At 44.6% G+C, this 20254-nt stretch overlaps 1 protein-coding gene across 3 annotated transcripts; it reads left to right on the forward strand.

Annotated features, from left to right (window-relative positions):
* Nucleotides 205–20203, forward strand: LOC8075279 (probable Ufm1-specific protease). 3 transcript variants are annotated; one of them, XR_002454949.1, is made up of 13 exons: nt 205–690; nt 769–1116; nt 2027–2277; nt 2598–2682; nt 6390–6562; nt 16161–16251; nt 16371–16493; nt 16730–16777; nt 16876–16905; nt 17827–17915; nt 18507–18618; nt 19551–19653; nt 19764–20203. XR_002454949.1 is itself a non-coding variant. In XM_021464796.1 (13 exons), exons 1-13 carry the CDS (start codon nt 489–491, stop codon nt 19991–19993), a joined length of 2007 nt encoding a protein of 668 aa, XP_021320471.1. In that variant the 5' UTR covers nt 207–488; the 3' UTR covers nt 19994–20203. The 3 variants fall into 3 exon arrangements, 2 of the variants coding, with proteins under 2 accessions (XP_021320471.1, XP_021320472.1); XM_021464796.1 differs by having other exon boundaries at nt 207–690; nt 16371–16568; nt 16876–16952; XM_021464797.1 differs by having other exon boundaries at nt 209–690; nt 16876–16952.

Genomic DNA, 20254 nt, shown 5'->3' on the forward strand with positions numbered 1-20254 from the left:
ATTTTCTACGGACGTCTATTTGCTCCCGTAGCAACGCACGGGCATATTTTGCTAGTAATAACTAATTATACAATTTGTCTATAATTTATGAGATGAATCTTTTGAGCCTAGTTAATCTATTATTGGATAATATTTGTCAAATTATCAAATACAAACGAGCAATGTCTATTTTATAAATTTTTTTAAACTAAACAAGGCCTAAAACCTAAACCTAAGAACTTCCGACTACTGTTCTTCTTCCTCCGCCGTCCCCCTTCCTTCTCCGCTCTTCCAATCCCCTCCCCACTGCTATCTCTCACAGTGACTCCTCCGCCTCGTTCCGCGCCCGCCTGACTCCTCCGCCTCCTCCCTCGGCGGCGTCGAGGGTGCGCTCGCCCGCGCGGTGGCCGGGCGGATCTCGCCGGGCGGCCGAGCTCCCCGGCTAGAGGTCGCCCGCTTCTTCCCCAATTCCGGCCGGTGAGCCCCACTTCTTTCCCGTCCTTAAGCCGATGGACGCCTCCGCCGCCGGTTCGCGCGGCGGCCCAGCCCTGCGCTTCCTCTGTCCTAAGATATCCCTACTCTCCCCGCCCTCGCGCTCCTTGCTGCGCTGGCTCGTCGGTGCGCCTCGCGTCCTCCCTCCCTTCACCGTCGCTGCTGTCTTACGTCCCACTCACGGCGACCACGCCGCCCCTGATCTCCCCAGGGAAGCAGGCAAGTCTCACCAACCCACTCTCTCAACCGCTCATGATTCCGCCTGACGATCTCCCTATACCTCTATGCCTCCCGCAGATGAAATCCGGGGGTTGCTGCCGCGGGGTTTCGACATCATCGGGGCATTGCTCGTGGGGGGAGGGGGTTCTGATGCGGACGTCACTTGCGCACTGGAGCAGGCTCGGGTGCTGAGGGAGCTGCTGTTCGGTGTGGCGGCGAGCCATGGCTTGGTCGGAGGCCACATGGATGCAGCCACCGGGGAGATTCGATTTGTTCTATCCGAGAGCGGAGGGACGGACTCGGTGGAAGGGTCTGTGGTTACATGGGAGGATGAGCCGGGGAGGTTGTTGTGGGAGAAGGGATGCCTCCTGCGCTGCCAACTGCCCCTGAAGCTTCCACTCTATCTTAGGCCTGATGTGAATTCTGGTAAATGCTCGGAAGCTTACCTGCCTATTTAATCATTTACCGTACAAATGAATGGGCAAAAGTTCAATCAATCATGATATGATGTGTCTTGACATCTATTTGAAGAACATGGAGTTCTGTGAATTCTTTTTGCTGCAACTGGTTCAATTTTTTGGATTATTATATATTGTGTTAGGATACTGCTTCTACCTTAGTATGTGCTTAGAAAAAAATCATTGTTCTTAGCAATTCTCATTTCAGAACCCACCCGTGATCTGTGAAGCTAATAATTGGTTGGATAAGGTGGCAAGTTACTACATCTTGCATAGCTGGAGGGTTTTGTTTCAACTATGTGATTTCTTAAGCCTGTCAAATATTCAAATATGAAAGAAGCTATTAGAGAGCTTCTGCATTTCCATATTCAATAAACATATAGAGAATCTAGAATCTAAAACCAAACAATATGATTGTAACAACATACAAGAGGTGGATCGCCTCTTGCTTCTTGTTCTAACTGAAACTAAAATTTTGCATTAAATCATTGAGCTAATGTAACAATTCAAATTAATCAAATATTAAAATGACGAACTGTGTTTGTAAACCTATTTATCATGAACAAATTGTTACTAATTTTTAACTTGCACATAGAGTTTGCATGTACATGCAGTCGTAGATCAATTCACAGAATATCCTTTAGAGGTGAAGGTGGAAGAACATACCGCTACAACTAACACCAGTGTAATTTCTAAAATTGTAGTTAGCAAAGAACAAAAAGGTTTGACTGTGCATAATCATGTCTGACTGTACTAGTAGTTTATATGAAATCTGTTTTTTTCTCTGTTTATGGTATAAACAGTTGTATCGGGTAGTTAGGTGCCAACTATCTGCTTCTGAAGGGAATGAGATAACTTTGTTGTGTGTTACTTTGAAGGCATCGAAGAACGGTTTTCTTCACTTATTGAATCTACAATTGCTAAACTCAGAGATCCTCATGTATCGTATTTAGTTGAGGGGCCAATTACATCTAGTGAATCACATCATTCTATTATCTTGCGTGGTGATGATTTAAGCTTTGATTCACATACACATGGAAACTCAAGAAAGAACAATTGTACCACAAGTATTGTATCTTGTTCAGAATTCTTCACAGAAAAGAGGTACAACTTCTCATTGACAAGAGAGGTAAGCTGATACTCAATCAAACTTGTTCTTTAAAGTTATTTTTGAGGACTGTAGTTATTATCGAATTGGCTCGCTTATCTTTCTTGTATAAGCATCAAAATTGAGTATAATTGTTTATTTTTCATGAAGATCTGTTATAAATTGAACTGAGGGGTTGTGTGTCAATATAAAATATATGAAAGCCAGCTGCTAATGAGCTGCCATTTCTTTTCTGGAGTTCTATAGTTGGATAAATGGATAATGCAGAGTGCTTTTTCCATGCATACTTCTGTATCACATGACATCTTGGGTCAAAACTTTCTACAATTTCTGTTTGCTAGAATGCAGATGCAATTGCAATAACTGTCAACCAATCAGCGAGTAGCTTGAAGCCTGGCACTACCCCTGTGGTAGAGTACTTTCCTGGTAATTATGTTACCCGTGTTCAAATTCTGCTTTTCAAAGTTGACTTTTTCACCATATTGCTTTAAATGTTACCAGCAGACATACATTTTCTTTTTTAGCGAAATTATGTAAGGACCTGTTTGAATCCTATGAATTGAATCTGATTCAAGTAATAGGATTCCAGCAATTGCTTTCATGGAAATTGAATCGGCCAGAATTTAATTAGAATATAACATTCTTGTTTGGATGTACATATAATATTTCCAAGAATTGAATTACAAAAACTGTTTGGATAAGAAAAAGTGGAAATCATCAAACCCCTTATCTGTTACGTCTCCTGCAATGCACGTTGGGCCCTGTGGACGATGACGCCTTGGACCAGCCAGCGGCCATGGCCATGGCGCTGTTGTGTCTAAGTTGCTGTCACTGCCTCCTTCCCACGCCACCTCCACCTGGCCCTGCCGCCTCCTTCCAGAGAATCCATGCATGTGAGAGAGGGAAATAGATATAGCACATGCCAGCAATCTGTGTCGAGCAGTCAAGGAGAGAGACACAGTAGTAGTCGAGATTTGAGAAGGACTAGGTTCGCACCCGTGTGTTGCTATGGGCAAAACAAATATAGAATATAGTCAATATAAAATAAGTAACTTAATTTGTAGAAGCATTTTATTAAATATATGCTCATAGCTGCTCAAAACCATTCAAAAACTCAAATATCCAAAAGTAAAAACATAAGCAAGTCTAGATTCTCCTAGTTCTCCTAGCAGTCTCTTGCCATCAGTTTTTTTTTGTATTCTAAAGTCCATCGTATTCTTAGCAGAGGATAAACATGTGATGCTTAATTTTTACACACCTTCTTATGCTTGGCTTTCTTCTGACTGTTTCTTCAGTTTGCTTGATCTTGCAACACTCTCAGATTATTCAGTGGCAGCACAGTTAGATTATACTTACAGGAGTAGACGGCACAAATAAAATAACAATTATTCAAAAAAATATATGATGCAAAACAGACAAATGCAAGATGCTGGGCAACAAAAATAAAATTACGCAAGAGAAAAACATAATCCAACTCATGGAAGATGCACTTTTAAAGGCAACTATCACTGTGCCTTGAATTAATCCTCCGGCTTCTTATTAACCCCATTACAGCTGAAGCCTTAATGTGATGTGAGTTTGGAATCAAAATTGAAGAGTCATTTGTGGATTATCTACAAGAGAACTAATGCAGGTAGATTGTCAGCAAGTTTGCAAACACACACACACACACACATGTGATTGCTAAAGAAAATCAGAAAAAAAGCAGCGCAAAGAGGATGAAAATATTATATGTTGATTATGATAGATCTCTTAAACTTAATTTTCAGTATATCTTCTGCATCACAGAAACATGCTACAGTCAATTCTTTCTATTTTATATGAAACTAATGTAGCATCTAAGATAATCTCCTAGAACTTCAGGTACATTGTACACTGTACAATAAGGATTTAGCAGCTTCCAACCAGCCTTGAGATCTCGGGGGACCATGATCTCGCGATGGCTTCTCACCAACTTCAGATTCATCTCCCCCAACACAGGCCATTTTATTCAAACAAAAGAACACAAACAATGCAATCAATCCTGCAAGATGTTGTTATGGATAAATAGAGTAATTAACTCATTGTGTTGCTTTCAGAACCTAGGCACCACATATATTGCTTCCAGTTAATCAGCATACCTCTAATCCTGGCTTCCGAACAAGAATATTTTCTCACATGTTCCAATTTGACCGAAACTGATCCTGTCAGACCTTCTGATGCAATTGAGGAACAATAGCACACCTCTACGAGCAAAGGCAGCTCTTCATCCCTGGATTGATCTATGGCTAGAAGCTTTTGTGTAACCTTTTTAATTTTTTTTTTGTATTTTGTTTCGTAAGTTCTCCTTTGTAAGTGAGCAACTTTCTGTTTTTTCAATAAAGCTTTCCAGTAGGGTGCAAACCCCTCCTGTTCTGTAAAAAGCACACCTCGAACATGCTAAATCTCCCTATCAGCATTGATCAAATCTGTAACCATCACAAACTCCAATATCTCTGCAAGACTTCCCTGCATCAAAACCAAACAACATGTTCGCTTCAGTTCAAATGCCTGCAAATGAAAAGTAGGTGGTCGCTGTAGAACAGTGGCGACTAGACTTCATCCTGGCCTGCGCTGGCCTATCGACTGTGTAATGTAGCATGGGGTCCTGCCTCGTTGGTTGAGTCAATCGCAGCCCTTCTCCTAATGCATCCCTGGAAAACTGTGTGTTGGTTCCCGTGCATTGGGGGTGGCTCGTGCCGGGGCTGGGCTGGTGCGGCATTGGGAGGCAATGTCCCAGGGCAGTGGGGGCTGGGCTGGAGCGGTGTTGGGACGCGGCGGCGCGGAGATGTGGTGGCTCGGGGCGGAGCAGCGACTGATGGACACGGGGTAGCAGCAGGGGAGGCATTGTGGGCAAGGCAGGGCAACATTGTGGCGCTGTGGTGGAGGCAGGGTGGTAGAAGTTAACCTGCACAGAACACAACAAATAGGACAACCATGAAACTGAAATTAGTTACGGATAGCTGCCGACAATGGAGAAGAGAAGATATATTACCTCAAAGGCTTGCCGGTAGGTGCTCGTGGGCCTCCTCTTGGTGGGTAGCACAAGGATGGCGGGTGAGGGCGATGACGGCACACCCAACGCAGTTGCTCGCTGGCCTGTGGCCTCCTCTTGGCCGGGAGGATGAGGGCGGCACACGACGGGCAGAGAGTAGACTATGGTCACGAGGATGGGGAGGTACAGTGGTGGACGTCGTGATGAGAACACTGCCGGCAACAACGGTCTTGGACGCTCGGTCGTGTGATGGGATTGACTCGACAGCTGAGGCCTTTTTTCCTACAACAAAGCTGATGCCTTGAGGGGATCAAAACTGTAACCATGCATTCATGATTGTGGAAGAATCGCATGTGTGGTGGGCTGGACTGGTCTCACACGGTGGTTGAAGCTGGGAGAGAAAGGAAAACCGATGTCATGGGGTCGTGGGAACGAAATCAGAGGAAGGCCGAAGAAAACCGTCGGGGCAGACTGACACACTTCCTTCTTCGTATAGTAGAGATTTGCAGTCATTGGGTGCTAGCTGCTGGGGCTCATCGGTGCTGGGTGGTGTGCGCACGCTGCGTCGTGACTTCGGGTCTGCGTTGCCATGGCGGTGCGACGACGATCCTGGCCGAATCTGAGGACTTAGGTGTCAAGCTGCAAGCGATGAGTTGATGTGCTGAGTTGAGGAGGCGTGCTGCTGCAGCGACAGCGGCATGCGGCTCCGGGTCTGCCCTGCTGTGCCAGTGCGACGATGAGCCTGGCCACAGCCAAGGAGGAGGAACTTGGTGTGGTCTGGACGAGTCGAGGGGGCGGCGGCGCTCGGGAGGAGTCGGGAGAGAGATGAGGGGTGGTCTGGAATTGTATTTCTCATTTTAGCCTGTGAATTTTTAGTAGGCTGCTGTTTCTGGTCGTGGAAATGGGCAGAATGTTTGCTTTCCGATTCTTGGTTCATCCAAACAAGATTGCCCAAGAAAGTAATTTCAATTCATCCCAATTCATAGGATCCAAACATGTACTAACAGAAGTTTGCTTGTCAATTCTTTTGATTCCTTTCTAGTCCTTCCCTCTTTCCACTTTAAGTGTGGTAATTTGTGTTCTCATGTTGCTGAAAATACCTTGTTTTCTTTTTTTTTAGCCTCAGCACCTGCCAGCCTCAGAGTAATCATCTTGAAGCTTGATATACTATGCTACACATCAATAGATTTTCCAGTGGCAGCTGCTGTATCTGAACTTGTTATTCCAGGATTAGCTGATCAGATGATTGTAATGAAGAGGATTATTGCTTCAGAGATAACTCAACAAGTACAGGTATGTGATTTGCTCAATGTCACAATTGATTAATTCCCTTTACTGAAGCAGCACATACACATGGTGCATAGATATCTTTGTAGAACCACATATGGCTTTGGTGTTACAGATTACTTGAAACCTAGGTCGGATAAAAAAACACAAGATCTTTAGCTATTGCAGTTGCTGCATGTTTTGGAGTTTAAAAGCTTTGTCACTGCATATGTGAAGATAATTTTGTTCTCAAACGACGCAGAAGATTTGTCTCATTTCATTAAGAAAGAAAAAAAAGGAAATGCTAGTAGGCATCCCAGAGAAGTATAGTTACAAACGTGCCATGTACATTAGAACCTAGGGATGGCAACAGACACATTACCCATGGGTGGAGCCTACAGACACGTGCAATGAGCACTATGACTATTGAGAGCATAGCTCTTACGGCGTAAAGGCGAGGCACGGCGATTGGGGGGGGGGGGGGGGGGGGCGCCTGGACGCCTAGGCACCCGCCTTGCTCGCCTAGGCGCCCATTCTGCAAGGCGATGGGGGGGGGGGGGGCGCCTGGACGCCTAGGCGACGCATTGAGAACTATGATTGAGAGAGCAAATGAAAAGGGGCAAGCAAGGTCGTCTTTGTTTTATAGTCCTATATAGGAGGATTAGAGCATTAAAGCTCAAGTAGTTCTCTTACAACCTAGTCAGGGCCATTACTAAAGATGCCTGCCTGCTGCTTTATATGGAGAAACTACAAAAAGAAAGGTGAGCGCTCTCTCTAATATAGACCTGTCTTCTCAAACCCGTGTCCATACCCGCCACCCGTCAATGTTATCAGACATATGATTGAGGCTACTCGTGCCACTTCGGGGTCAATAATCAGTCCCATTTAGTCGTCTACGTGCCTAAATGGCTGATCAACCATGTATATATGGTGTAACCATAAATTGGCAAATTGAAGAGGCTGGTTCGCAATGCTCCCTATGCATCATTAATGCTTTCATTGCTGTCTTTGCTGCTTAATGGCACCCTCTACTGCTGTCTTTACTGCTTGCTGGCAGCCTCCTTGGAAATATCTCAGTATGTGCTTCCTTTAGTGTTGGGCGTCGCCTGGCTTCCTCCCGTGGCTGCTGCCTCTTAATTCTAGTTTCTCCTAGCCGCCACTTTTCTGCTCAACTGGTGCCCCTCCACGTCCATACAGCATGCCATTCCCTACCAACTTCTCCACTGGCAGCCCCCGGATTACTCTTCCCTCTGTGTGTTTGGTTGTCTCTGCTACCCCAACCTCAGTGCCACAACAGCCCACAAACTCCCTTCATTCGACCCGGTGCGTGTTCCTCAGCTACCCTTCCTCTCACAAAGGGTACCGCTGCCTGGACATGGCCACTCAACATGTCATCGTGTCACGACATGTGCTCGATGAGTCTGTGTTCCCTTCTGTTGCAGCTCCGTTGGTGGCCTTATATGCAGATCTTTGTGCTGTCATCCGGTTGCTCCCTCCAGCAGCGAGGCTGAGCAGTAGCTGGACCTCTAGGACTCGACAATCATCTATGCTGGCCCAGTGCACCTTCCTGGTCGCGCCCTGCCCATACTTCCGAGTGGGCCTCTGGCCCTAGTGCACCTCGCTCCGCGCTCGGGTGGGACTGGCTGTTTTGGCTCCACGTATAAGCGACGTCCCTGACCCCCTTTAGTGCTCACGATTGCAAGGCAGCGTGCATCCGGTTGACTGCTTTGGCTTCTCTGCCATGACGGCCTCGCCGATCCCGACCAACTATTGCAGCGCCCTTTGCTGACCCCAACTAGCGTGCTGCGATGGCGGTGGAATACGATGCTCTCATCGCCAATGGCACCTGGCGCCTGGTACCCCGACCGCTTGGTGCCAATATCATTTCTGGCAAGTGCTTGTTCAAGCACAAGTTCCACTCCGATGGGACCTTGGATTGGCACAAGGCGCGGTGGGTCGTCTAGCAAGCTGGTGTTGACTACGATGAGACCTTTAGCCTGGTTGTCAAGCTGATGATGATCCGCACCGTCCCGAGCATTGCCACCTCGCGTGCTTGGCCTGTTTACCAGCTCGACATGAAGAACGCCTTCCTCCATGGTCACCTCGAGGAGACGGTCCACTGCCCGCAGCCATCTGGCTTCATTGACTCAGCTACTCCTAACTACGTCTGCCTGCTGCAGAAGTCCCTGTACGGACTCAAGCAGGCGCCCCGAGCTTGGAACCAGTGCTTCGCCAACTACATCAGCACCATTGGCTTCGCTATGTACAAGTCTGACCGTCTCTCTTTGTGTACAAGTTGGAGATCACGTTGCCTATCTTGTCGTCTATGTCGATGATCCTCACGGCGTTGTCCACTACGCTGCTCTAGCACATCACCACGCGCCTCCACTCGAAGTTTGCCATGACCAACCCGAGTGACCTAGGATTGTTGTGACATGGGACCACTCCGACTTGTTTATGTGGCAGCGACAGTATGCTGTCAACCCCCTCTAGCAGGCTGGCATGTTTGTCAGAGTGCCACCCTATGGCACGCCAGAAGATGCACGGACCAAGCTGTCCGCCGTTGGTGGTGCCCCGGTCGCCAACCCCTCTGGGTATCGGAGCCTCGCTAGGGCCCTCCAGTACCTCACCCTGATGCAGCTTGACTTGGCCTTTGCAGTTCAGTAGGTCTGCTTGCGCATCTTGCGATACGTGAAGGGCACGCTCTTCGCTCGGCTCCACCTAGGCACTGGCTAGTTGATTAGGTCACCGCCTACTCCGATGCTGATTGGGCAGGCTGTCTAGATACACGCCGCTCCACCTTCGGGTTCTATGTCTTCCTTGGCGACAATTTGGTGTCCTGGTCCTCCAAACGCCAGACCACAGTTTCCCGCTTCGGTGCTGAGGCCGAACATCGTGCCGTTGCGCATGCCATGGCCGAGTGCCATTGGGTGCGGCAACTTCTTCAGGAATTCACATCTGGGTTCCCTTCCCTTGGCCACTGTGGTCTACTGTGACAATGTTAGTGCCATCTATATGACTGCTAACCACATCCACCACCATCGCACAAAGCATATCGAGATCGACATCCGCTTCGTTCGCGAAACAGTGGCATTGGGACAGGTTTGCATCCTTCATGTTCCCTCAGCGCACCAATTCGCGGATATCATGACTGTTAGATTGTATATATATATGTGCTGTGCGTGTGTATATGGTAGGCATGTGCCTGGTATGGTAGCCGGCCAGCCCTGCTTGATTAGAGAGATATGAGAAGATCTCGGTTGGTCTTATTTCTATAAACCACCGGATCTTCTCTTCCCTATTTATATATATGTACATAGGTCTCAATCAATCCAATCTATTATTCCACGCAATATTCATTGCTTTCATGGTATCAAAGACCTAGTTTTTCCTTTCTGGCCGCTTATTCCCCTGCGCCTGCTCGCTGCCTCTGCACGACCTCGCGCCGCCATGGATCCCGGCGCCTGGCTGGCTGATGGTTCTCTTGAGCGCTACAAAGCGCGTTGGGTTCTTCGTGGATTCACTCAACGTCCCGGCATCGACTATGATGAGACTTTCAGTCCCGTTGTGAAGCCTGCTACTGTCCGAACAGTTCTGTCTCTTGCGGTCTCTCGCCATTGGCCAGTGCATCAGCTTGATGTGAAGAATGCTTTTCTTCATGGGAACTTGTATGAGACAGTTTACTGTGTCCAGCCTTCGGGATTTGAGGATTCATCTCACCCAGATTTTTTGTGCCTCCTAAATCGGTCCCTCTATGGGCTGAAACAGGCGCCGCGTGCTTGGTACAGTCGCTTTGCAAATTTTCTTCTTCATCTGGGTTTTGTGGAAGCCAAGACGGACACCTTGTTGTTCGTGTTTCACCGTGGTCAAGATACTGCCTCTCTCTTGCTGTATGTGGATGACATTGTGTTGACGGCCTCCTCCACAGAATTGCTTCGTCGGATCATTGCAGCCAGCAAGAGTTCTCTATGAAAGATCTGGGTGAACTTCATCATTTTTTGGGGATGCAAGTTCAGCGTACTCCCTCCGGGCTGTTCCTGTCCCAACACCAGTACATGCTGGACATTTTGGACCGCGCTGGGATGGCTGCTTGTAAGCCCTGTTCCACTCCAGTAGATCTCAATCCGAAGTTGTCTGCTGATGGTGACCCTATTTCAGATCCTACGGATTTTCGCAGTCTAGCTGGGGCTTTACAGTATCTCACCTTCACTCGGCCTGATATCGCATATGCAGTTCAGCAGGTGTGTCTTCACACATGCATGATCCGCGCGAGCCTCATCTTGCAGCCCTCAAGCGGATCCTTCATTATGTTCGTGGCACTCTTGACTTGGGTCTTCATTTGCGTGCTTCTAATCAGACTGAGCTGGTGGTCTACTCTGATGCGGATTGGGCCGGATGTCCTAACACTCGCAAGTCTACCTTAGGCTACGCAGTTTTTCTTGGTGACAATTTGGTTTTCTGGTCTTCCAAGCGTCAGAATACTGTCTCCCGTTCCAGTGCCGAGGCGGAGTATCGCGCTGTCGCCAATGCTGTGGCTGAGGCATCCTGGCTGCGTCAGCTGCTTGCAGAACTTCACACTCCTTTGGGTCAAGCCACCTTGGTTTACTGTGATAACATCAACACTGTATACATGTCTGCTAACCCCGTTCAGCATCAGCGTACCAAACACTTTGAGATTGATCTTCACTTTGTTCGAGAACGATTGGCCCTTGGAGCAGTTCGCGTTCTCCACGTCCCGACGACGTCACAGTTCGCTGACATCTTCACCAAAGGCTTGCCCACTTCTTTCTTCACGGAGTTTCGGTCCAGTCTCAACGTCCGACGACTCGACGCTGTGACTGCGGGGGTGTGTTAGATTGTATATATATATGTGCTGTGCGTGTGTGTATATGGTAGGCATGTGCCTGGTATGGTAGTCGGCCAGCCCTGCTTGATTAGAGAGATATGAGAAGATCTCGGTTGGTCTTATTTCTATAAACCACCGGATCTTCTCTTCCCTATATATATATGTACATAGGTCTCTCAATCAATCCAATCTATTATTCCACGCAATATTCATTGCTTTCAATGACCAAGGGTCTTCCACCTTGTACCACTTGTGATCAATGTTTTCTGGTCAGCTGGTCGATCCTGGTCGACCTGGGACCGACCAGGCGATTAATCGTGATTAATCAGCGACCATGTTGATTAATCGACCCTGGTCGTCCAGGCATATCAGCTGGTCGACCTATATATACCCCTCTATATATACACAATAAAGGAAGCATTAAGACTGCATTAGTGTTCAACTGGTGACTTACTTGTGGGAGTTCTTTTCTTCTCTTTTCTGCACTATCCATACCTCCATATTCCTGTCCCAAACTCCATTTCTTTGCTGACTTGCTGCTGGTAGCCTGGAACACCAAAGAAACCATAATTATCAAGTAGCAACACTAACGCAGCCTTGATCTTCACATACCTTTAATGCAGTAGCAAATAACTAACATTTAACAGATCATAGCAGTCACAAGGCCAGCATATTACATAACCAAAGTCCAACTAGTTCAGTACAAATAAGCGTGTTCAACACAGAGTCACAAGCATTGACATTCAATAGTCCAACAAAAGTAGGAAACTAGCCATCTAATCAAGCAATTCATCATTGAAATGGAACTCTCCATCTCCATCTTCAGTTGCAGGAACTTCATCGAGTTCATCCTCCTCCATTACTGTTGCTGAATCAGATTCCACATTCTGAACTTGGTGTTCATCATCATCTTCCTCAATATCTGGAGCCACTGTATTCCTTTGACGCTTCCTGGTCCTAGTGTAAGTGTGACTCACAGGGGCAGGGGCAGGGGCACGAGCAGCAGTCCTGCGCATGTTACGTCCCTCTAGTTCCTGGGTCGCACCAATAGCTTCATCCAGTTGAGCCCAAGTCACATCATTACCACCACCTTCCATAACTGGTCCACAGTTTTCATCGACCCATTCACTTTCCCAATGAAATTCTTGAAGCAAGAGTGGATTGCTTCTCTTTCCTTTAGAACCCAGCTCTCTAATTTTTTTGAATCTGTTTTCCGTCTTCCGTCTTCCGGTTGTAACTGACATATACCAACTTGTTTAACCTTTGATGCTCTTACCGGTTTCTCTTCTTTGTATGGACCTACATAATGCACCATCACAATCACAATAACATACCAATAATCCAATATTGCTAAGGCTACCAAACTCAATTTAACAGCAGTACAGTAGCACTTACACCAGAAAATTCACTCCAATTACGCGCAACATAGGCTAACAATCCTTTTTGCTAAACATTGGAGTTCAATTGTCAGGCCACCATATGCAACACACCATAGAACTGCAATTTCCATTCCAAGCATAGAATTCCACTATTAGTTCTTTGTTGATTGCTTTTAGAAAAAGAGAAGGAAATTAGAGAACTTACTAGGATTTTTTCTATCTCTGTCTCTTATTGCTCCTTGCTTTGAGAAGGATTCACCTTCAGCCCTCTCATAGTCATCTGCCTGCTTGCGCTTATCTTGTTCTGCTCCTCCTCATCACTCACCATCTTCCACATTATATTATTAAACATGGTCCTCACTCCTCAGCCTTGCGGCTTGTCTCATGTTTTTTTTCTCTTATGGCAAAGAATTTGCTTGGATTTAAGTATAGCGCTGCTCCGTACAGCTGCTGTTCCATTTGGTTTTCCTATCTCTTATCATAGTATGTTAGTACATCCCTGAGTAAATCTGATTTGTGTTTCAAAGATTCCTTGATTGCAGGCTTTGCAACATCCATGGCTGCCATAATCTCAGGAGCAGCTGGTGTCTCATCTCCATCTACTATCCTCAAAGCAACAAGAAGTGGTTGTGAAGCTCTTAGGCATAATTCCACTTTGCCCCAAATTGCCGCTGAAAGGATAATGTTCTCAACGCGCCGGCCTTCTGGAGTGGTAGAGAAAGAAAGAGCATTCTATTCATCGCTAATCACTAAACCCCTCAATGTACGACTATGCTTATGCAAGCTTGCCAATGTGAGAAATGAAGTGGCAAAACGAGTTACACCTGACCTCACAAGATCTCCAATCTTATCTCGCATTAGATCTAGAACAAGACCATGCTTGTACACAAATCTAGTCACCTTCATTGCCATGTTAATGCAAATGCTGAATTCCTTGATCTTCCCAATGTCCTCCAGCAACAAATCCAAGCAATGGGCTGCACATGGTGTCCAAAAAAGATGTGGGATCCTCTCCATTAAAAGCCTCCCTACTGCCTTGAAGTTGGCTCCATTGTCACTGACAATCTGCACCACATGTTCCTTCCCAACCTTATGAATTTGCTTCTCCAACAAGTCAGCCAACATAGGTGCATTTGCTATCTCACTTGAAGCATCAACAGATCCTAGAAAAAAAGTCCCTGTTGGATTGTTAGCAAGGAAATTGATGAGATGGCGGTGGCTTGTGTCAGTCCACCCATCAGACATTATGGTGCAACCATATTCCTTCCAAGCCTCCTCATGCTTCTTCCTCAACTCTGATGTTCTAGTTACAGCTCTTTCAAGCAGTGGATTCCTAATTTCATGATATGATGGTGAGCGGTACCCAGGACCATATTGTCCAATTGACTCACAAAAAATTTCCTAGCTCCTTGAATTAATGGCATTCAATGGAATGCGATTCTCATAAAAAAAATCTGCAACATGATCATCAACAATTACTTTGGCCTCCTTACTTTTCTTTGTGCATTGTTCAAGTGTAGGCTGAGTGCGCTTGGACTTGTGCCTCTCTGCAACTACTTGCTCTGGTGACTTGGACAGCATGGAACTCACTGACCTGGACTGTTTTTGAGTTGCTGGTTTTGCTGCAGCAGTAACAGTGAAACAAGTGATGGCAGCCTGAGCAATCTTCTTCTTGACTTGCTTACCTTTTGTTCCAGAACTTGGTACTCGTACAGGTGCAACTTCTTCTGCAGCAACAACATCTTTTCCTCTTCATTTTCAACTTGTGCTGGCGCCTCTACTAGAGCAGTCCTTGAACTCTTTTTTGATGTAAACCAACATCTCCTTGACTATTTCTGGAGAACAGGGACAACCAACAGCATCTCCATACCCCCAGCAAGGTGCTGTTTGAATCTATTTATGCCTGCAGGGACCATCTTCCTGCAAAATATACATGTCACAAAGTCTTTCTTGGTTGGATCTTCCCACCACCCATACTTCCATCCTGGATCTTGTGATCTTGCCTTCCTCTTTTTGTCAACAGCTTGGGCAGCAAGATCTGGAGGTAGTTTTGCTATAGCCCTCTCAATTATGGAAGGAATATCTAGAGCAGATGAGGCAGCATCTGACCCAACAAATTCTGGAGGACCTCCTTCAAGGTCAGTCATAGGCATTATCACTTCCACGTTTGCACATCATCGGTCCACATCTGCAGAAGCACAGAGGGACTTCACAACAAGCATCAAGCAACCTAGCAGAGAGCCAGAGAGGCTGCAGAAGTGCAGAGCGAGGGATGGGGGAGGAGTGAAGAAGATGGAGAGGGGAAATGCACATACCATCGTTGGAGCAGCTTATCATGTAGATTGGCGGTGACCACTTCACCTGGGACCTGATAGAGGGCGTCAATGGCTCCCTGCTGCACACCAGACTAGCAGAGAGGAGGCAAGACCGCAGGAGACAGGGAAAAGCGCGCGGGGGTGGAGGAATCCCGTGCAGGAAGAGAGGAATCCCACGCAGGAAGAGAGGAACCGTGCGGGAGAGTGGAGTCAGCGCCCAGGGGAGGAAATTGCGGCGATTGGGAGATGGGAAGAGTGTCCTGCGTGCCTCCCTGCTATATTCTAACCCTAACAGGCCAAGCTATAAGCCCAGTAGCCCACATATCTGCCCAGTCAAAGAGGCCCAAAAATAGAGCACACAACCTGGTCGTCCATGTCCTAATCGGACGATTAATCGCGAAAAGTGGACGACTAATCGGACGACTAGGTTTCTGGTCAACCTGGTCGGGTCGGACCTCCTAATCGAGCACTCATGACCGACTAGGACGACTAATCGCGATTAATCGGACGACCTGAAAACATTAATTGTGATCATGGCTATATACATGACAGGTACTCTCCCCACATTGGGTGTGTGTGGTGTGATTCCCATACCTTTCCACAACAACGACATGCAGAAAGTTTAACCATGCTTGGTTCATTTCTGAACTAATAATTTTTCTGGTTCTTTTACGTTAAATGTGACTATGACCAATGACCATTGTGTCACCATGTCATTTACAACGTACACGAAGTCAAGAACTCATTCATATCGCCACCCTTGATAATCATTCGCACACATGTTCATTCTAGGCCTTCGGAATTTGATTCTCAGTGTATTGGTGTATTATGGATTGGACTTCAGCTACTTCTAAATAAAAAAGAAGTAAAGCATACTATTTTGGATCTGTGTGGGCAATTGGGCAATTGATGTTTGGTATTTTCTTGGTTGCATATTTCTCTTGCAACACATACAAGTCAAATCAAGTTCACTTAATCATTAACATTGATTCTTTTAGTGTGTCATTTCATTATAAACATGATTATTAAATGCTTTAATTTCTCATTAGAATGTTTTCTCAAACGCTTCTTGACTTTGTTTGCAGCTTTGTCCATTCCATTTCATTCCTTCTGGTTTGCATGTTCCAGTAACAGCCATATACAATACAAGATATGGTGAGATCGAGGAGAGGCAAAGTATGAAAAATTCTATTTCTGAAAAGTTCATATTTCTTTCATGAAGCATGGTAGTAACTATGGGGCCTTTATACTGTCTCTCTATCTCTATACCTAAAAATATCCCTTATTATTTACAGGTGAGCTGCGAAAAGAACTGCATATAAGGCTAGGACTTCCCTTAGATCGGCCTTTGTTGCGAATTTCTAATGCATTGACTTTTGGCAGCATGGGAAAGAGGAAGAAAAGCATGCCAAGAAGTGGTATTCATCCTGCATATGTTGCAACATATACTCCATTACTATGTTTTCCCCCTGAATTACATGTGGGATCTTGTGGTAAATTTGTGCAATTCAGAGTATAATATATGTAAAAACTGCAAAATATCATATTATGCTATGTGAGAAGCTAATAACATCATCTAACATGAAGATAAGAACTTATCTTTGTATATGTAATACTGCGCTAGTTAAGCCTTCTGTTATGTTTTCACATTCAGGTTCTTCGCTGCTTCGAGAAGTCCACAGAGAAATTCCATCTAGTGGTGGTTAGTTGTATCTCTATTTCTTGCTTTAAGCAAAATAAGAAATTTGGTGAATGTATTTTCGAAGGAGATAGTGACGTAAAGTTTTATGTTTATTGCAGTATCTGGAGGTGTTATGTCTTTGATTGATGGTTCGTATGAGTATTATCACTACCTTCACGATGGTATTGATGACAATGTAATGTGATGCAGACAACCAATCTAATTTTAAAGTGTTTCTTCAGCTGGAAATGTCCTTCCCCAGACCTCAGTGTGTGGGGGATTACATCTTACATTATTTCCTTGATGAATGCATAAGATCAATTTTATTAAAAAAATGCTTTCCCTTCTAGATTGTTTCCTGTGATGTTTAGGTAGTAAATTATATTAAGATTGCTTTTGCAGTTTGTTTTATTCAACCTATATAGTAGTAGATTGCTTGCCAACCTTCATGAAAGATCATAAATCCATATAGTCCCATCGATATATGGTGTTACTTACTGCAAATTTTGAACCAAAATCAAGCGTGATGAACTTGCAGCACAAAGAAAGATTTTATTTTGAAGTTTTGCACAATCAGCCAGTTTCAAATTCTAGTTACAACAATGCTACCATAAAATAAATACTTGAAGTTCAATGCAAATATAATTTCAGTTGAAAGTTTGATGGTGTTGAGTGCATAGTTCATGTACTTATATGATTAATACGGATTGATATTCCTCAACTCGAACACGCAAGAGAGCTGCATACCCTTATATTTTATTACTCTCGGCATAGTGATAAATAAAATGCAGTATACAGTTTCCTGTTGATGTTTGTATATTTGATACAAAAATCATTATTGACCATAGAATACATTCAGAGGATATGCCTGTTATGATTTCTTGTGTATATTTTTTCAGTGATATGATCATGTTTCAAATTAATAATGTTGCATTTCAAAATTTCCTTTCTGAAATTGCCCTGTTAGGCCCAGCATTAGGCTTTTATGAATTTCCTCACTATTTTGTAGAAATTAAACTGTTGTTCCCTCTTTTGGGTTGGCAAGTCTTAGTTCTCTTTCAATGTTTCAGGGATGGGGATGTGCATATCGGTCTCTACAAACAATTGTCTCTTGGTACAGATTGCAACAATATTCATCAATAGATGTTCCTTCTCACAGGTTTGTGCCTATTTTCCTTATTGACTTGAATAACTATAACTTGGTCATATTGACTGCGAACTGACCCTAGGATTATGGTCAGTTGATAATTCTGACCTTCTGGCATTAGTATATCAAACAATTAGAAATGTGCAATTCTATCTACATGTTGCATAAAGAGGAGGATGTGCTAAGTAAATCAGTATATAGCCTTATTACAAGACACCATCTTGCAATCTGCACCCATTGAAATTCAGAAAATGAACGGGCGTGCATTTCAATATGTCTCAAAAAAGCATCACACATGAAGGACCTAATGGTGTTACCAACAATGTGAATCAAACATTCCTTTCTACCATTATTTCGTTCCTTCGTTTTATAAGGGACCAAGGGCAATTTTTTTCATGCCCATTCCCATATGCTACAAATGTTAGGCATAGCAAACTGTCATGCTGCAATTTATTTGTCAATATGGACGTGACCATATAATGTATAGTTTGAACAAATGCTTTTAAGTAGAAACATAGAGGAATCTTGCATTCTTGCCTGTTATTGAAATATATGATGTCAGTTTGATTCATATTGCTGTCCAACTCCAACATTCCTATTCAGGGAGATTCAACAAGTTCTTGTTGAAATTGGTGACAAGGATTCATCGTTTATCGGATCTTGTGAGTGGATTGGAGCCATTGAGCTAAGCTTTGTCCTCGACAAACTGCTGGGCGTGAGTTTTCACTATTCTTTTCTTGATTTTTTTCTCAAAAACATGGGAGAGCTGCGCTTCATTATATTAAGAAGAAATAGGAAAGAACCCTTAGTACAACACACCCGCACACACACATATCGTTATTTCATAAGATACATTTATGCCGGTTAAGAATGAAAAAGCGACCCTGCACCTAGAACAAATCAACTAACAGCTTGGGCAGGGGCAGTCAAGTGGGATAGCCCATGAGCCCCTGCTATTGTCCACTGTTGACGCTCGTCACCGGTCAACTTAAGGTTTCAGCTATGTAAGGAATTGCTCCATCAAAGACGCAGCTACTGCGATGATTCCAAATTATCCATGCTCCCAGAACTATTAGGGAGTTCAAACCTTTTTGTGTTAAACCAGAAGTTGCTGCACTTTCTCTTTCCCACCAATCACCGAATGAAGTGTCAGATGGCTGTGGAGCTAGAGAGTGGAGACCGACCTGTCTCAATATATAGTACCAAAATTGCCTTGAAAATACACATTCAGTTAGGTGATGATTAATGCTTTCTCAGCTTGATCACAAAGTGGACTTCTCTGGAGGAGGCAGTCCTCTCGCGAGTTCGTGGGAAGCATCGGGTGCATGTGGTGGGGAGGGAAGATGAAGTTTGTTTACTCATGGCCGGTTCATAAGCATATGGACTACTGTAGGCCTGACACATGTGAACTGCTTTAAAATTAGCACATAGTGTATACGGACACTCTGGTTGGTTTATATACCCCTTTTTGTACACAACATTGTGGGTGCCCTTAAGCAGGACAAATCCAGTCTTTTTTTCTGTGAGCTTCCTGAGCATACCTGAGTGGGAGTGTAGCTACCATTGTTCACTTCACATCTTGTATTATTTATGTCCGTACCGTACCACGTGCTTCCATTTCTGCTTAGCAGAAACTGCATCTTGCAGGTTAGTTGTAAGGTTATCAATGTGAGATCTGGCGATGAGCTTCCTGAAAAGTGCAGAGAACTTGCCAGGCATTTTGACACCCAGGGAACTCCTGTGATGATTGGTATGTGCTTTTGTCTAAAGGGTCTAATATTTAACGTGTTTGATATACAATGTTAAGATGGCTACAGTTGATTCTGTGAATATTATCTGACATAGAATTGGCAAATCCAGGTGGTGGAGTCTTGGCTTACACCCTTATCGGAGTTGATTATAACGAAGCCAGTGGAGACTGTGCATTTCTTATCCTTGATCCGCACTACACTGGTACTGACGATCTGAAAAAGATTGTAAATGGCGGGTGGTGCGGATGGAAGAAGTCTGTCGACAGCAAAGGCCGAAGCTTCTTCTTAAAAGACAAGTTCTACAACCTCCTACTACCCCAAAGGCCAAACATGGTGTGAAACCTATGGTGTTCAATATGTTACTAGTGCATGTTCTTGCAATAGTCGGTGTTATGTTATTTTTTAAAAAAAGCCTCATAGATTGGAAGTCATGATTTGTAAAGTTGTTAAATGAGACATATTTTTTTTATAAATATGTAGTGATTAGTAAATTTGTAGCACCCTAAAACATCATTTTTTTTAAAAAATAGTTTTGATCTCATTATGCAATTTTGTGTGCATTAAATATAGGGGATTTTTTTTAGCTATAAAATCAAATAA

This window comes from Sorghum bicolor, chromosome 7 (genome assembly GCF_000003195.3).
Source record: "Sorghum bicolor cultivar BTx623 chromosome 7, Sorghum_bicolor_NCBIv3, whole genome shotgun sequence".
In the NCBI taxonomy this organism is placed as follows: Eukaryota; Viridiplantae; Streptophyta; class Magnoliopsida; order Poales; family Poaceae; genus Sorghum; species Sorghum bicolor.